The sequence below is a fragment of the Anolis carolinensis genome, chromosome 1 (assembly GCF_035594765.1).
Source record: "Anolis carolinensis isolate JA03-04 chromosome 1, rAnoCar3.1.pri, whole genome shotgun sequence".
Taxonomy (NCBI): domain Eukaryota; kingdom Metazoa; phylum Chordata; class Lepidosauria; order Squamata; family Dactyloidae; genus Anolis; species Anolis carolinensis.
In genome coordinates, this window is record NC_085841.1 from 309570558 (window position 1) to 309583282 (window position 12725).

The following is a 12725-nucleotide window of genomic DNA, read 5'->3' on the forward strand; positions in this document are numbered from 1 at the left end:
CAGATGTCATGAACTGAAACTTCCACCAGGTCTAGCTGATAACCAGATGTAAGGGTTCACGAGAATTGAAAATAGAAAATCTTTGGAGGATTGATGAGGTATACTTTGGATTCTTCTTCCAACCCTTTAATGCAGGCTCATCTACACTGACCATTTAATGCAGCTCCAAGCTGACTTGAAACTGTGGTGAAACTCACCCTGCCTCACTTTCTGATACCCTTGATTCTTGTTTCCTTTGTTTCAAAAATTTGTCCTGTCCCTATGTAGCCAGACTTTGGAATCTTATCTTTTTGAACTAAAATTCCAGTAATTGTATTGCATTAGATTCTTGCAGAGTCAAAATCTTACCCTGTGTCTACCTGGGCCAAATAAAGCATGCTGAATTCAAGCTCACTGTGAATAGTTAATACAACATATGACTGGCTCCTCAGCAGAAACACTTCTTCCAGCCATTCATATAGCACAAGAAATGGCCCTGGTGTTTTTGACATGAAGCTAGTTGGAGCAGGCTGGATCTGGGCCCATCACACAAAAACCTCCTTTGTGTGGAATAGCCATAGGGGAAAGATATGCCTTCTTGATTTTTCCTAGTGGAAATTTTTGATACAGTGCCATACAAAGCACATGAAAGGATGAGCAAAGAACCTGGATGGCTAAAACCCCACATGGACAGGTAGGCTTTCTCACTTTTTCTCACGAAAAAGGTTGAGAAAAACTCAAGTATTGCTGGATTACTACAATCCCCATATTCCAACCATTAGCCATGGTGGCATTCAGAGGTGAATGCCTGGAGGGTCACAAATTGTCTCCCAATTTTACATATTACACACTTACAAGAAGTGACTCTAAGCTTAACTTTCCAGTCTCGTGTTGTTATTTTTTGTTTATAGCCTCCCCCCCCCTTGACCTTCTTTATTCTTTCTTTTTTGAAAGAAGTTTGTGCTCTGTGTCAATGTATACAATAGGGTTGTTGTGTGTTTTCTGGGCTGTATGGCCATGTTCCAGAAGCATTCTCTCCTGATGTTTCCTCCACATCTATGGCAGGCATCCTCAGAAGTTGTGAGGTATATTGGGGGGGGAAAAAACTAAGCAAGGAAGGTTTATATATCTGTGGAAAGTTCAGGGTGGGAGAAGAAACTCTTGTCTGTTGGAGACCAGTGTATACAATTTCTGTAGAAATCAGTCCATTACCTCTGTCTGTCTTCTGTGCATATTCTGTTTTAGTTTTCCATTCATTTTTGGGTGAACTTTTACTATTCAACTGAGCATGGTTTTGTGACACTGTTCTTAAATGTACGTGTCCTTGATAAAAGATTGTGTTATCATGATACAATCTGTTATGTGTAAGTTACCCAAAATTGTAGCCTCTTTTTAAAAAATGGAATCATGTGTGAAGTACCTCCCTGCTCTGACCCCATGCTATTAATTTAAGTCAGATTCAGTCCAACTGTTTTGATTTAGAATTATATATTGAGCTGTTATCTTTAACCCACTCTCTCCACGGCAGCCCATTAATTTTGCAGCCTTGGTTGCTATTACAAAGGGTATCACTTTACTATTATACGTTAATATCTACTGCAAGCGAATAAAAGGCAATGTGGATGAACAGTGAAGAGCAGGCGGTTTGTATGCTTCCCAGGGATTCCTTTAGGTTTGTTTGTTTCAGTCATTGTTACATGAAGTGACATAATGTGGAGACTGGGTTACCTTTATAGGAGGATAATGAAGTAACATACCAGAAAATGTCGCTTGTTTCCAAGGCAACACGTGCTCTTAAACTTCAGTTTTACAGAAAGGCAGTGGATTTCTAGTAGTCCCTTCTACAATCTATTAAGAGTTTGTCAAAGGAGAACAATTTCTCAATCTCTGTTCCACCTTTCCCTCCTTCCACCCCCTTTTGCAGTTTGAAAAACTCAGTGTTGCGTCAGATTTCTTTTTTGGGAGCTCCTATGTGTAGTGCTTTATTTCAGTTTGCCTTCTCTTTGTCTTTCATATCATTAATCTGCATTTGAATAGGAAAAAAATAGATCTATTAAAAAGTTGTTGAAGGAGCTCTTGGCCAAATATATCGAATATCAATTATTAAAATGTATTTCAGAGAAAGACATCATTCTCAAATTATTGTGTTGCACCAGCAGATTATGTAAATCAACTTTCCTCAATGAAATATCCCCCAGATGCATTGGAGTGCAGCTTACTTTATCCCTAGCCAACATAGGGGGTTCATGACACTTTTGTACTCCGCATGATGTGTTTGTCCTATAAAACAGTTCAAGAGTATAGGTATATCCAATGAAGTGTACTTGAGCTGGATGAAAACTTCTACCAAAATAAATGTGTTGGTTTTTAAGGAGCTTCAAGCCTCTTCACTCTTTTTGTGTAACAGTATTGTCTGGCTTCTGTGCAAAAAGTCACAGATAGCATCATCACTTTTTATCATTCATTTATTCATTCATATTCTGTTTATTCCAGGACACTGGGTCTCAAGGTAGCTTACAAGAATTAAAATAAATACAAATAAAAGCATGGAATCATGGAGTTGGAAGAAACCACATGGACCATCCAGTCCAACCCTCTGCCATGCAGGAAAAGCACATACAAGACATACACTAAAATATATTTAATTGGTAGGTATGTAACCACAAGTTTATAGAGGGTTACCTAATAATTAAATGCAACAAGTACATCTTGTGTTGTGACTGCGCCTTCGCGGATTATGTTTGATGGTGATGGGATTCGAAGAGGAAGAAAAAACCCTCGTGATGAGGGTTCACTGGAGGAGTTGTGCAGGAAGCGACTTAGAGAGCTATATGGGGGATCTTCTGAGGAAGATTCAGATGGGGAGTTTGGGGAAATGGATGCTGAGGAACAGGTGGTGGCTGGGGAAGTGGGCACTGAGTGGGCACAGCCACCGGAGATGTCTGGGGATTTGGGGCCTATGGATACTGCTGAACCTGGGGTTTCTGCAGGAGCAGATCCCACTTGGGATGCTTGGAAAAAGGGAGGATGGCTTCTGTCTACGCCCTCTGACTGACGACTACTCTCGGCTTCTGACTACTGGTTTGCCTTTCAGAATTGCTGCTGCCTCCTGACCTGACCTTGGATTCTCCTGACGACGGCTATTCATCATCCCTTTGAAACTCTCGGCTTTATCTGCACCGTGGAAGCAGTTTACTGCACTTCTAGTTTGTTTTGTTTTCAAACCAGTTTGCTGTTTTTCTTTTGGGAACTGTCCCTTTAAATCCGCAGAGCCGGCTGGCTGTTTTCAGAAACGGTTTGGAGCCAAAAGAGGCTTTTGCACTTTCAGTTATACTCTGCAGCTTCTGGAAGGTTTCAAGTCTTTGTTTATTTTGCATATTTTCTAGCAGTTAACTCAATTTGTTCTCCAAAGCTGAATTGAATGCCAGCGTTTTTATTGAATGCCAGCGTGGAAAAATAGCTTGGCTTGTTTTTGAGTTATATTTTTGTCCGAACTACTCTTGAAACACTGATAAGTGAAGTGTTTCATGGATACCCTCTGTGTTTATGTTACTTTTGGCTTATCTTCTGAATAAACTCTGTTTTGTTTGTTAACTGGCATCTGACTCTTGACATCTTATGACAAATCAATTAGAATCCGGATATATTCAAAAGAAGTACAGTGATCAGCATAGCCACTGGTAATAACATATTCACCATTGTGTTACTAAATAAATTAGTGGGATGAGAAGCCATTGTTTCTGTTAAATCTCAACACAATAGAATCAAATCACCATATTAATTCTAAATCAGTTATTTCATGGGTAGATTCTTCATTTGAAATATCTTTGTTAGGGTATGATTATGGCAACAGAGAACTGAAGTAGAATGGAATATTATTTACACCAGTGGTTCTCAACCTGTGGGTCCCCAGATGTTTTGGCCTTCAACTCCCAGAAATCCTAACAGCTGGTAAACTGGCTGAGATTTCTGGGAGTCATAGGCCAAAACACCTGGGGACCAACAGGTTGAGAACCACTGATTTACACTAATTCAGTTATTGTGTTGTCGAAGGCTTTCATGGCCGGGATCACAGGGTTGTTGTATGTCTTTTGAGCTGTGTGGCCATGTTCCAGAAGTATTCTCTCCTGACGTTTCACCCACATCTATGGCAGGCATCCTCAGAGGTTGTGAGGTATGGATAAACTAAGTAAGGAAAGTAAAGAATATATATCTGTGTAGAGTCCAGGGTGTGGCAAGAGTCCTTTGTCACTGGGAAGCCAGCATTAATGTTTCAGTTAATCACCCTAATTAGCATTGGAAAGGTTTTTGTCTCTTGCCTGGGGGCATCCTTTGTTCAGAATACTTCTGCAACATGGCCACACAGCCCGAAAGACATACAACAACCCCAATTCAGTTATTTTCTGTTTGGATAAGATGTCACGGCTAAACGATGATTATAAACTTACATACCTGAATATTTTCAGAAATATTTTACCTAGGCACATACTGAACTCACAGACCTTTCACCCTTGAATATTTCAATTTACATGACTGCCTGGCTGTAGTTCGCATCTAGGCTTCCAATACTGCAGATCTGGGAAAACAAGAGCAAGAGACCTTCTGCATGATCCAGCATGTATAGCAACAAAAACATATACACCTTGTTGTAAGACCAGAGGGCATATAGGAAGCAAGGGTGCAGCATGGGAATATAGGGTTGTTACAAATAATGGCAAGAACAGATGAGATGTCCTTTAACGTGCATGAACTAAATCTGAATACTTTTTTAAAAAGAGCACCTCTATTTCGTGAATCTGCGGTACTTTTTCATGTTTCAAAAGGATGACTAGAACCCAGTGTTGAGGTATGTGTGTATATGTGTGCATGCACAAACAGAGCTATTTCTTTGATGGTGTGTCTGAAGAACTCATGGCCATTTGCATACACTTATTGTTCTACCTTGTCCCCCATTTTGTGAATTTTTATCTACTTTTCAATCGTCTCATTTATTATACAAAGCATAAACCTTGGGTAAACTTGCATTCTTTAATTTAAAAATAAAACAAAGTGTGGTTCTTTAAAAGAGATGAGGATATCTCTCAGGCTTTTGAAAATCCTTTAGCGTTATATACCTAATGGCAAATATTTTAGAACACGCTTCCAATGCTCATAGGCATCCACATTGCAGAACTGCCGTCATCTTTTTTCTCTGCCTTCATATATGATAGTAAGAATATCACTAACAATAATTCACATATGCATGCTTCTGTGTAACTACAAAGACAGGGCTGTTATGTAACCTCAGAAGATTCAAGCTGAAGTTGCTGACAGTAATAAGGCTTGCACATGATGTACTGCATAGCTTTGAAATAATGAGTCATCATCACCCACATGTCTCCAGAGACAGTATTTGGAGCAGAGCAGTGATACTGTTTCAATTATAAGCTTACTAGAAGGCATTGCTAAAATATGATTATGGTGAACTGAAATCATTAGATAGTGAGCATCTAAGAACTAACCATGGAAAATCCCAGCAAAACAATGAATATGGAGTTTTGCAATGAGAAAGCTTGATGTTTTGGGATAACCTTCCCAAGTCTGACACCTTTCTGATAGATTACACTAAAACTGTCATGAAAGTATGGGTGAAGTGAGGTGTAGTCCAGTAGATATGGGGCTACCAGAATTATCTTCAATGGAGATTTTGCTGCTTTTAATCAAGATGGAGTCATTTTCAGAAGAAAGCTGGACTCATTAGGAGAAGCAAAAAAAAAAAAAAAAGGCTTTCAGTTGCCAGTATGGGGAAATTGAACCAATATTACATTCCCCTTACAGTTTTGTGATCCACACCAAATATACTATTTGCCATAAACATTCTTCATTTGTAGATCAAAGTAACTGCAATCTATTTAAAGTAAGTACATATAAAAGTCATTGGGGGTAAATCTATGCCGTCTAGAAAAATTTCCAGTTGGATGGAACCGAAATGTCTGAGCTATTTCCATGGTAGACTGATAATAGATAAAGACTTCCAACAACATGTAAGGAACATTATTGTTGGTGAAATATACCCAGTGATGAAGTTCAGTTGTTTAATAAGAAAAAAAGCCATGCCTAGATCCTGTATGGAGCTGTTACTTCTCTGTTTCTTAGGCTTCCTCTACACTCAGTCAGTGTCACTAAGGGAGGATTGGAAGCAATTCTTGGCCCATGTTATAAGGCTGCAATTAAGAGGTGGGTATTGGGAGGCTTTTACTGATAAGGGGTTTAAGATGTTGTCAGGGAAGAGATTTAGTTTTTGCCACTTCCAGATGGCAAGTCTCTTCCTGATTCCAAGAAGTCATCAGACATGTCTTCAAGAAGGTCCCCCCTCAGGGGTGAGAAGGGCGGGGTACAGCCATAGCCACAAGGAATAAAGAACTGATTCACAAAAACAGGAGAATAACAGTCAAAGAGGTTGCATGAAAGTCTGTGCCTTGATTCATGACATCCTAAGTTCAGTCAAGTGCAGGCCAGGTGAGTACCTAAGCAGCAAACAAAGGAGCATAAGCACAAGCAGCAAGCAGATGATGTGAAAGCAGCAGTGCCATCAGTGGCTCAACCAAAACATTTTTTATGGATGGTACAATGTTGGGGAAAATGCATTGCAAAGGAAGGTGACTATTTAGAAAAGTGATGTAATTTGTTTTTGAACTTCTTTTTGAAGACCCCTCATACTTTCTGCACACCTGCTTTGCTAGAAATGTTGTTCTATTGGGAATGTTAGATATAAAAAAATAAAGAAGTGCTATTTAATTATTTAATTACTGCAGCAAGGATGACCGTAGCCAAGTCTTGGAGAAATAAAGAAATTCCGGAAACGAAATGCTGGATTAATAAGATCCTAGAAATAATGAATATGGACAAATTGACATATCTGCTAGCTAACAATCAAGGTCGTCCAAGAAAACAAATGGACTGGGAATTGATTAAAAAATACTTAAAGGACGAAAATTGAAGATTTTAATTTGAGATCTAAGAAAATCAGAATATGTACAAAACCTCATAATAGGAGAAAAGGAATGATCTGGGTTATCAGGAAAAATTCAAGAACTTAGGAAAGGGGAAAGATGAGACCCAAAGACACCATGTAATAGTTAGAAGTTTATTTTATATTATACATGTTGGGTTTTTTGGCTTTGTTTCTTTTGGTTTATTCAAGTTTTACACCTCTCTTCTTCTTTTTTTATTTTCTTCCCCTTCTAATCCTTTTTTCTTCCCTTTTTCCCTTTTTTTCTTTTCTCTCAATTCTGTAATTTATTTTATTGTATGTTTTTGTCTGTGTTTATGTTGAAAGGAACACTAATAAAATTTATTTATGAAAAGAAATGTTGTTCAGCACAGTTTGATGTAATGTAGAAGTCGAAGCATTTGACTGCAGCTCTTAGAAACCAGAGGAAGGCAATGGCAAACCCCCTCTGGATAAATCTTACTAAGAAAACCTCATGATAGTTCTTTCCTTAAGATTGCCATAAATTGGAAATGACTTGAAGGCACACAACAACACATAATTTGAGGTTGAGAAATATTAATTATGTACATGCATAATTTTTAAGCCACTTTGATTTTTGAAACAGTATAATAGATTTCTAAATACAGGATATCTGTTCGGGGACTCTTCACATAATATTATTTTTCCATAATCTACTTTTCTTACCTATAATAAAAATGTTGGGATTCTGGCCCAATTATATCATAGAATACTTTAGAAGGCCTAGAAAATGCCTAAGGAAGTATTTACCCTAGGCTTCTCACATGTTCCTATGGCCAACTTCTGGTGGAACTTCCAGTAGAATGTCTGGCAGAAATCTAGAGAGACTTTTGCACTGAAAGACTATAAAGAGAACACTTATGTAGCCATCACTGTGTCTCCCAGAGCAACTCTTTGGTATTCAAAGCTCTTCGCATATAAATGAAACTGTGTTCAACAAACTTGCATGATAAGTGGGCCTAGTGTAATAATAATAGCAATCTCTTTTGATATATGGACTTATTAAGCAAATAAATGAATAATTCAGGTTTTTTTTACTTCTTGCACTGAATAATACAAGGGCTCTCTTATTTGTTATCATGAGTTAGAAAAGGAAGTCATTGGCATTTATGAGTTGGCAACTGTTTCGATACATTTGTTGTTGTTGTTTCAAAATGTTTAATGCTCCTTCTGCCTTTTGAATGTTTTCCTCTTCTGAAATAGTCCTATTTATCATTATTGTGTTACCATTGATGTAAATTAACATCAGTACATGTGAATCAGGAAACAAGCTTCAGCTCCATTCCTAGGTCTTGCATATATTGCACCCTACAGCCCATAGAAAGTAACCATCCCAAAGCAGAAGAAGATACTCCACTGTTAGAGATTATTGAGATGCAACTCTGGTTGAATTAAAGATGCATGTTTTGCATGGGATGAGGCAGATAGAGACCAGAACCTCAGTTTTCTCAAACTGTCCTTTGTCTGCTCTGACCTATACTGGCCTTCCTTCTGGCTTAGATTCTGTCTCAGCCTGATCTGGAAAAGGAGACATCTTGGTTGTGTGGTATGAAGCTGACACAGACACGGTTCCCCATCTCTCTAGCTTAGTTAGTTAGAACTAGCACTTCTCTTATCATTTCTGTACAAGTAAATGTTGCTTTATTGTAACAAGCAAAGTATATGCTGTGACGACTGTATGCACAGGAGAATAATCTCACTAACCATTCCGTTCTTTAGTAGAACTGAAGTCACATTATGCTACTGTCTAGCTTATTTTGCTAAAAAAAAATTCCTGGGGTGACCACTATCTTTACATAGTCACTTTATATGCTACCTCCCATAGCCATGGGAATGAGCAAGAACGGGCTACTGAACTGAGTGAAATTGCAGAAGATTTTGTAACCCCAATGGTTCATGATCTTATTGGTGGCATATGTGCATGTCATTCTTTCATTGTGATGAAGAACAAACAATTGTGAGATGCTTTATCCATTGATAATGGGCTCAGTAGCATAATATTTTGTGATGAGGTGACAGCATTGAATGTTTCCATTGTCTTGGCACAGACTACAGGTGCAGCAGTGAAAGAATTATATTCCTGCAATATACTATATTTCTTCAAATTTTAGACTCTCTGTTTTCCTAAATAAATATCTCTAAAAATTGGATGTGTCTTAGAATCGCAGGTGTATCTTATGTATTTTTGTTTTGTTGTTGTTGTTGTTGGTGGTGGTGGTGGTGGTGGTACTAAAATTAGGGTGCGTCTCATGATTATAAAATAATTGGTATTTAAATTTGCCTGGCTCAAAATATAAACAGGTCCCACCTGCTGTGAACTTCTGCCCCTCCCTTCTACTGAAGGAAATTATTTCCTTTTTGCCTGTTTCCCCACTTCTGGCAACTTTTGACAGTTTCTAGAAGATAGTGAAGGAAAATAAAAAAAATCCATGGTAGACTACTTGTTCTTTGATTTTTCATTAAAACCTGGAGCTTCCAAGTGAGCAAAACACTTGCACCCCTGGAATGCCATCCATCATATTATGGAAGCACTTAAGAACAATGAAGTAACTCTGTAAGCTATCTTTTGCTTTTATGGTATATTTCCATCATTCATTTTTGTATTCAATAAACACTATATTGTTCTTTCACACAAGGGTCTATATTTTCCCCTGCTTACGCTCAGATCTGTTTGATGAGGCCCTGAGTGGATCAGGCCTCACGGCTGGGACAGCATTATTACAGCTCTCTCTGATGCCTGCTGGATTCATTTATTGAAAATACCTCTTTTGATGTTGACATAATGCTAAACAACAAACTACAGTTTGTTTATGCTTGTATTATATTTTCACAGCCAAATGCAATTCTCTGTAATTGAAAAACCAGTTGAGTTCTGCCATGTGTCATATTTGTTACCAGCTGTCCTAGTTTATTTGCTTTTATGTTGCCAGCACAATAGGTGTACAGAACTTTGATTGTCAAGTATTCTTCTTTTGGCATGCACACTGCAGTTAAAACTGATTTTGTGGATGTAACTTTGACTCCTGCTTCTCCCTCACTATTGGATATATTTGAGAGCAGACAGCCTGAGGAACCTTTGAGAGGCCAAAAGGACCCCATTTGTGTTGGATCATATCCTTTCTCCTTCATAAAAGCAGCCAGAGGAGGACTGGATGAGTGGATAGCCGGAGTAGTGACTGTCTCGCTGCATCCAGCATTGTGTGTGCATTTGCTTTCAAGTCTCCTATTGACTTACAGCACAAAAATAACAAACTTAGAATTCCCTAGTGGTTGACCCATGTCATTTAATGTGATGTCAAACTGCTATATTTCTGCAGTGTGGATACAGTGGAGCATGAGGTTTTAGAGGCTGCTTGATGAGATATGTTCTGTACAGCCATTTCATTCTTGCAAAGCCCTTTTCTGTTTAAACGAGCATTTGGTTATTATATTGCTTTTAAGTGTCTTCTAATCAGAAATGGGTGTTATACATTTATTTTCATTAGTATATGTTAAATGCTTTTAAATTTATTTTAATTATTTCTATACTTCTGGAACATGGCCATACAGCCCGGGAAACATACAACAACCCTTTAACAGGATAGTTTATAGAATGCTTTAAAAACTTTTTAAAATTATGATAATTGAAGTTAGGGTACTTCATTTTAATTTCTGTTTTAAATCACCTTGGTTCCTATGTTTAGTGAAAAGCACAATATATTAAAAATATCGTAACATAAAGCAGTCCCTTTAGTTAAGTTTGCAACAATGTTTCCTTAAATTATATTGGTTATAAAATGACACTTGTACTATTTTGATCTTGGCATCTATGATGTTGCTTAAGACTATTAATATGCCAGATTTCAAAGTGACATGATCGCAATTGTAAGAAGTACACGTTTAAAATGGTTGAAAATTGACACATTTACCCTCTTTGTTTCCATTGTTTAGAAAGGCATATCATACAGTTCTGTCAATTTTTGTGAAAATAACTGGTGTGCTTTATTCAGGCTTGTCGGGGAAGAAAATCCTTCATTGCTTTGGTGAAGGCTGTGAGAAGCAACTGAAAAGTTGTTTGGGTTTCATATCTTGTTTCTCTGAATAAAAGGGAAAAAAGGCATGTGGCCCTCAATATCTCCTAAGACCATTTGCATGGTCCTTGTACACAATGTTGATGAAAAACTTTTTATAAAAAAAACAAAATGCATTTTGATGCTCTCTAGATTCTAGCAATATTGTAAGATTTATGTGTACCAAAAATACTAGTAATGTACATTTATGTTTATTATACTATTGCATGCACAAATCTGAGGTTTTTTTTCTAATAATTATTTTCATACTGTAACTTAATCTGCAAAAAAAAAAAACAGGTTTGTACAATGAAGAGTTGCGCACAATGTAAAGTACACCTCCAAAGTCTCAAGTAGCAAAATGTCTTTAGATGATTAATTCTTTTCAGTGTGTCAAGACACTCTTCCTCATTAAGGATAAAAAATAAATTGAGTATTCCTTACAACCCTAAGCAAGAACAGGGTCTAAACAAGGTGGGGAATTTTTGCATTTCCTAGACACTCCACTTCATCTACTCCAGTGGTTCTCAACCTGTGGGTCCCCAGATGTTTTGACCTCCAACTTCCAAAAATCTTAACAGCTGGTAAAGTGGCTGGGATTTCTGGGTGTTGTAGACCAAAACACCTGGGGACCCACAGGTTGAGAACCACTGATCTACTCCATATGGATTTAAGCTGTAAACACTAAAGAAAAATAAGGATATATGGAGAATAATTTTAAAAGGAATAATCTGTTGTCGCTTCTAGTACCCTGGCTTGGTAGAGCTTAAGCTAATGTGTGATAGATTTATCTGGACATTTTCTTTAAGTTACTAAATTACAAAGCATGTTTTTATCTGAAACTAATAAACTAACACTCATTAGCTAGATAGAAAAATAGAGTACACTATTTTTGAGCAAGTTGGCATGAAAAATAAGCTTCCTTAAATGATAAGATTATAGCAGAGAAAATCATTAAACAAATTGATCTGTCACAGGCTTCCAAGTGGAAGGAACCAGCCAACAAAGCACTCAGCTTTCCCAGGCATATGGATCCCTATTACCTTGGTTTACAGGGCAAGGCGATACAACAAAATTAAACATAGCATCACAATAAGTCATCTCTCTGTCTCCCAAAGTTGGAATATAGTGGGAAGGAACAAGCAAGTTAGTCACATTTTTAGCTGGGAGTTTGTGATCCATCTTATCTCAGGAATGCTCAGCTGCAGGTGAAGAGTTCAGTTCTCACAATTTCAGCATTGAAACCCTTTCAGGACCCAGGCAGGCTGCTACATAGTGTCTGTCATACCTTTTGTCTTTTCTCATGATCTCCCACATATGAAATCATCATATTTTCTTTTGTACCTTCAACTCAGTTCCTCTCTTTATTTTTTTTGGACAAAATTCCTTGTAACAAAATGGGATGTTCCTTAAGCATTAGTAGAAGTTTGCTAACACCCTAAATATGTTTTCACATACTAGATCTCTACAGTCACTTCTTTGGTTTCCAAGAGTAATTGTTCATTGTTGCTGTTGCTTGTTTCCCAGATAGAAGATATCATTACAAGAATGCAAGATGACAAAGCTGGTGGAGTGCCCATCCGAACCGTCAAGAGCTTCTTGTCAAAGATCCCCAGTGTTGTCACAGGTATGTTGCTTGAATTCTAATTTCATTTTCATTTTTTATTTTCATTTTGCTTTCTGTA

General features: G+C 37.7%; 1 protein-coding gene across 2 annotated transcripts in view; it reads left to right on the top strand.

Moving 5' to 3' along the window:
- rgs6 (regulator of G protein signaling 6) overlaps nt 1-12725 on the top strand; it is a 315892-nt gene that overhangs the window by 160635 nt on the left and 142532 nt on the right. For both annotated transcript variants that reach the window (XM_062968089.1, XM_062968090.1), the window contains exon 3: nt 12568-12667. In XM_062968089.1, coding sequence (XP_062824159.1) covers nt 12568-12667 — 100 coding nt within the window. The remainder of the gene's footprint in view (nt 1-12567; nt 12668-12725) is intronic.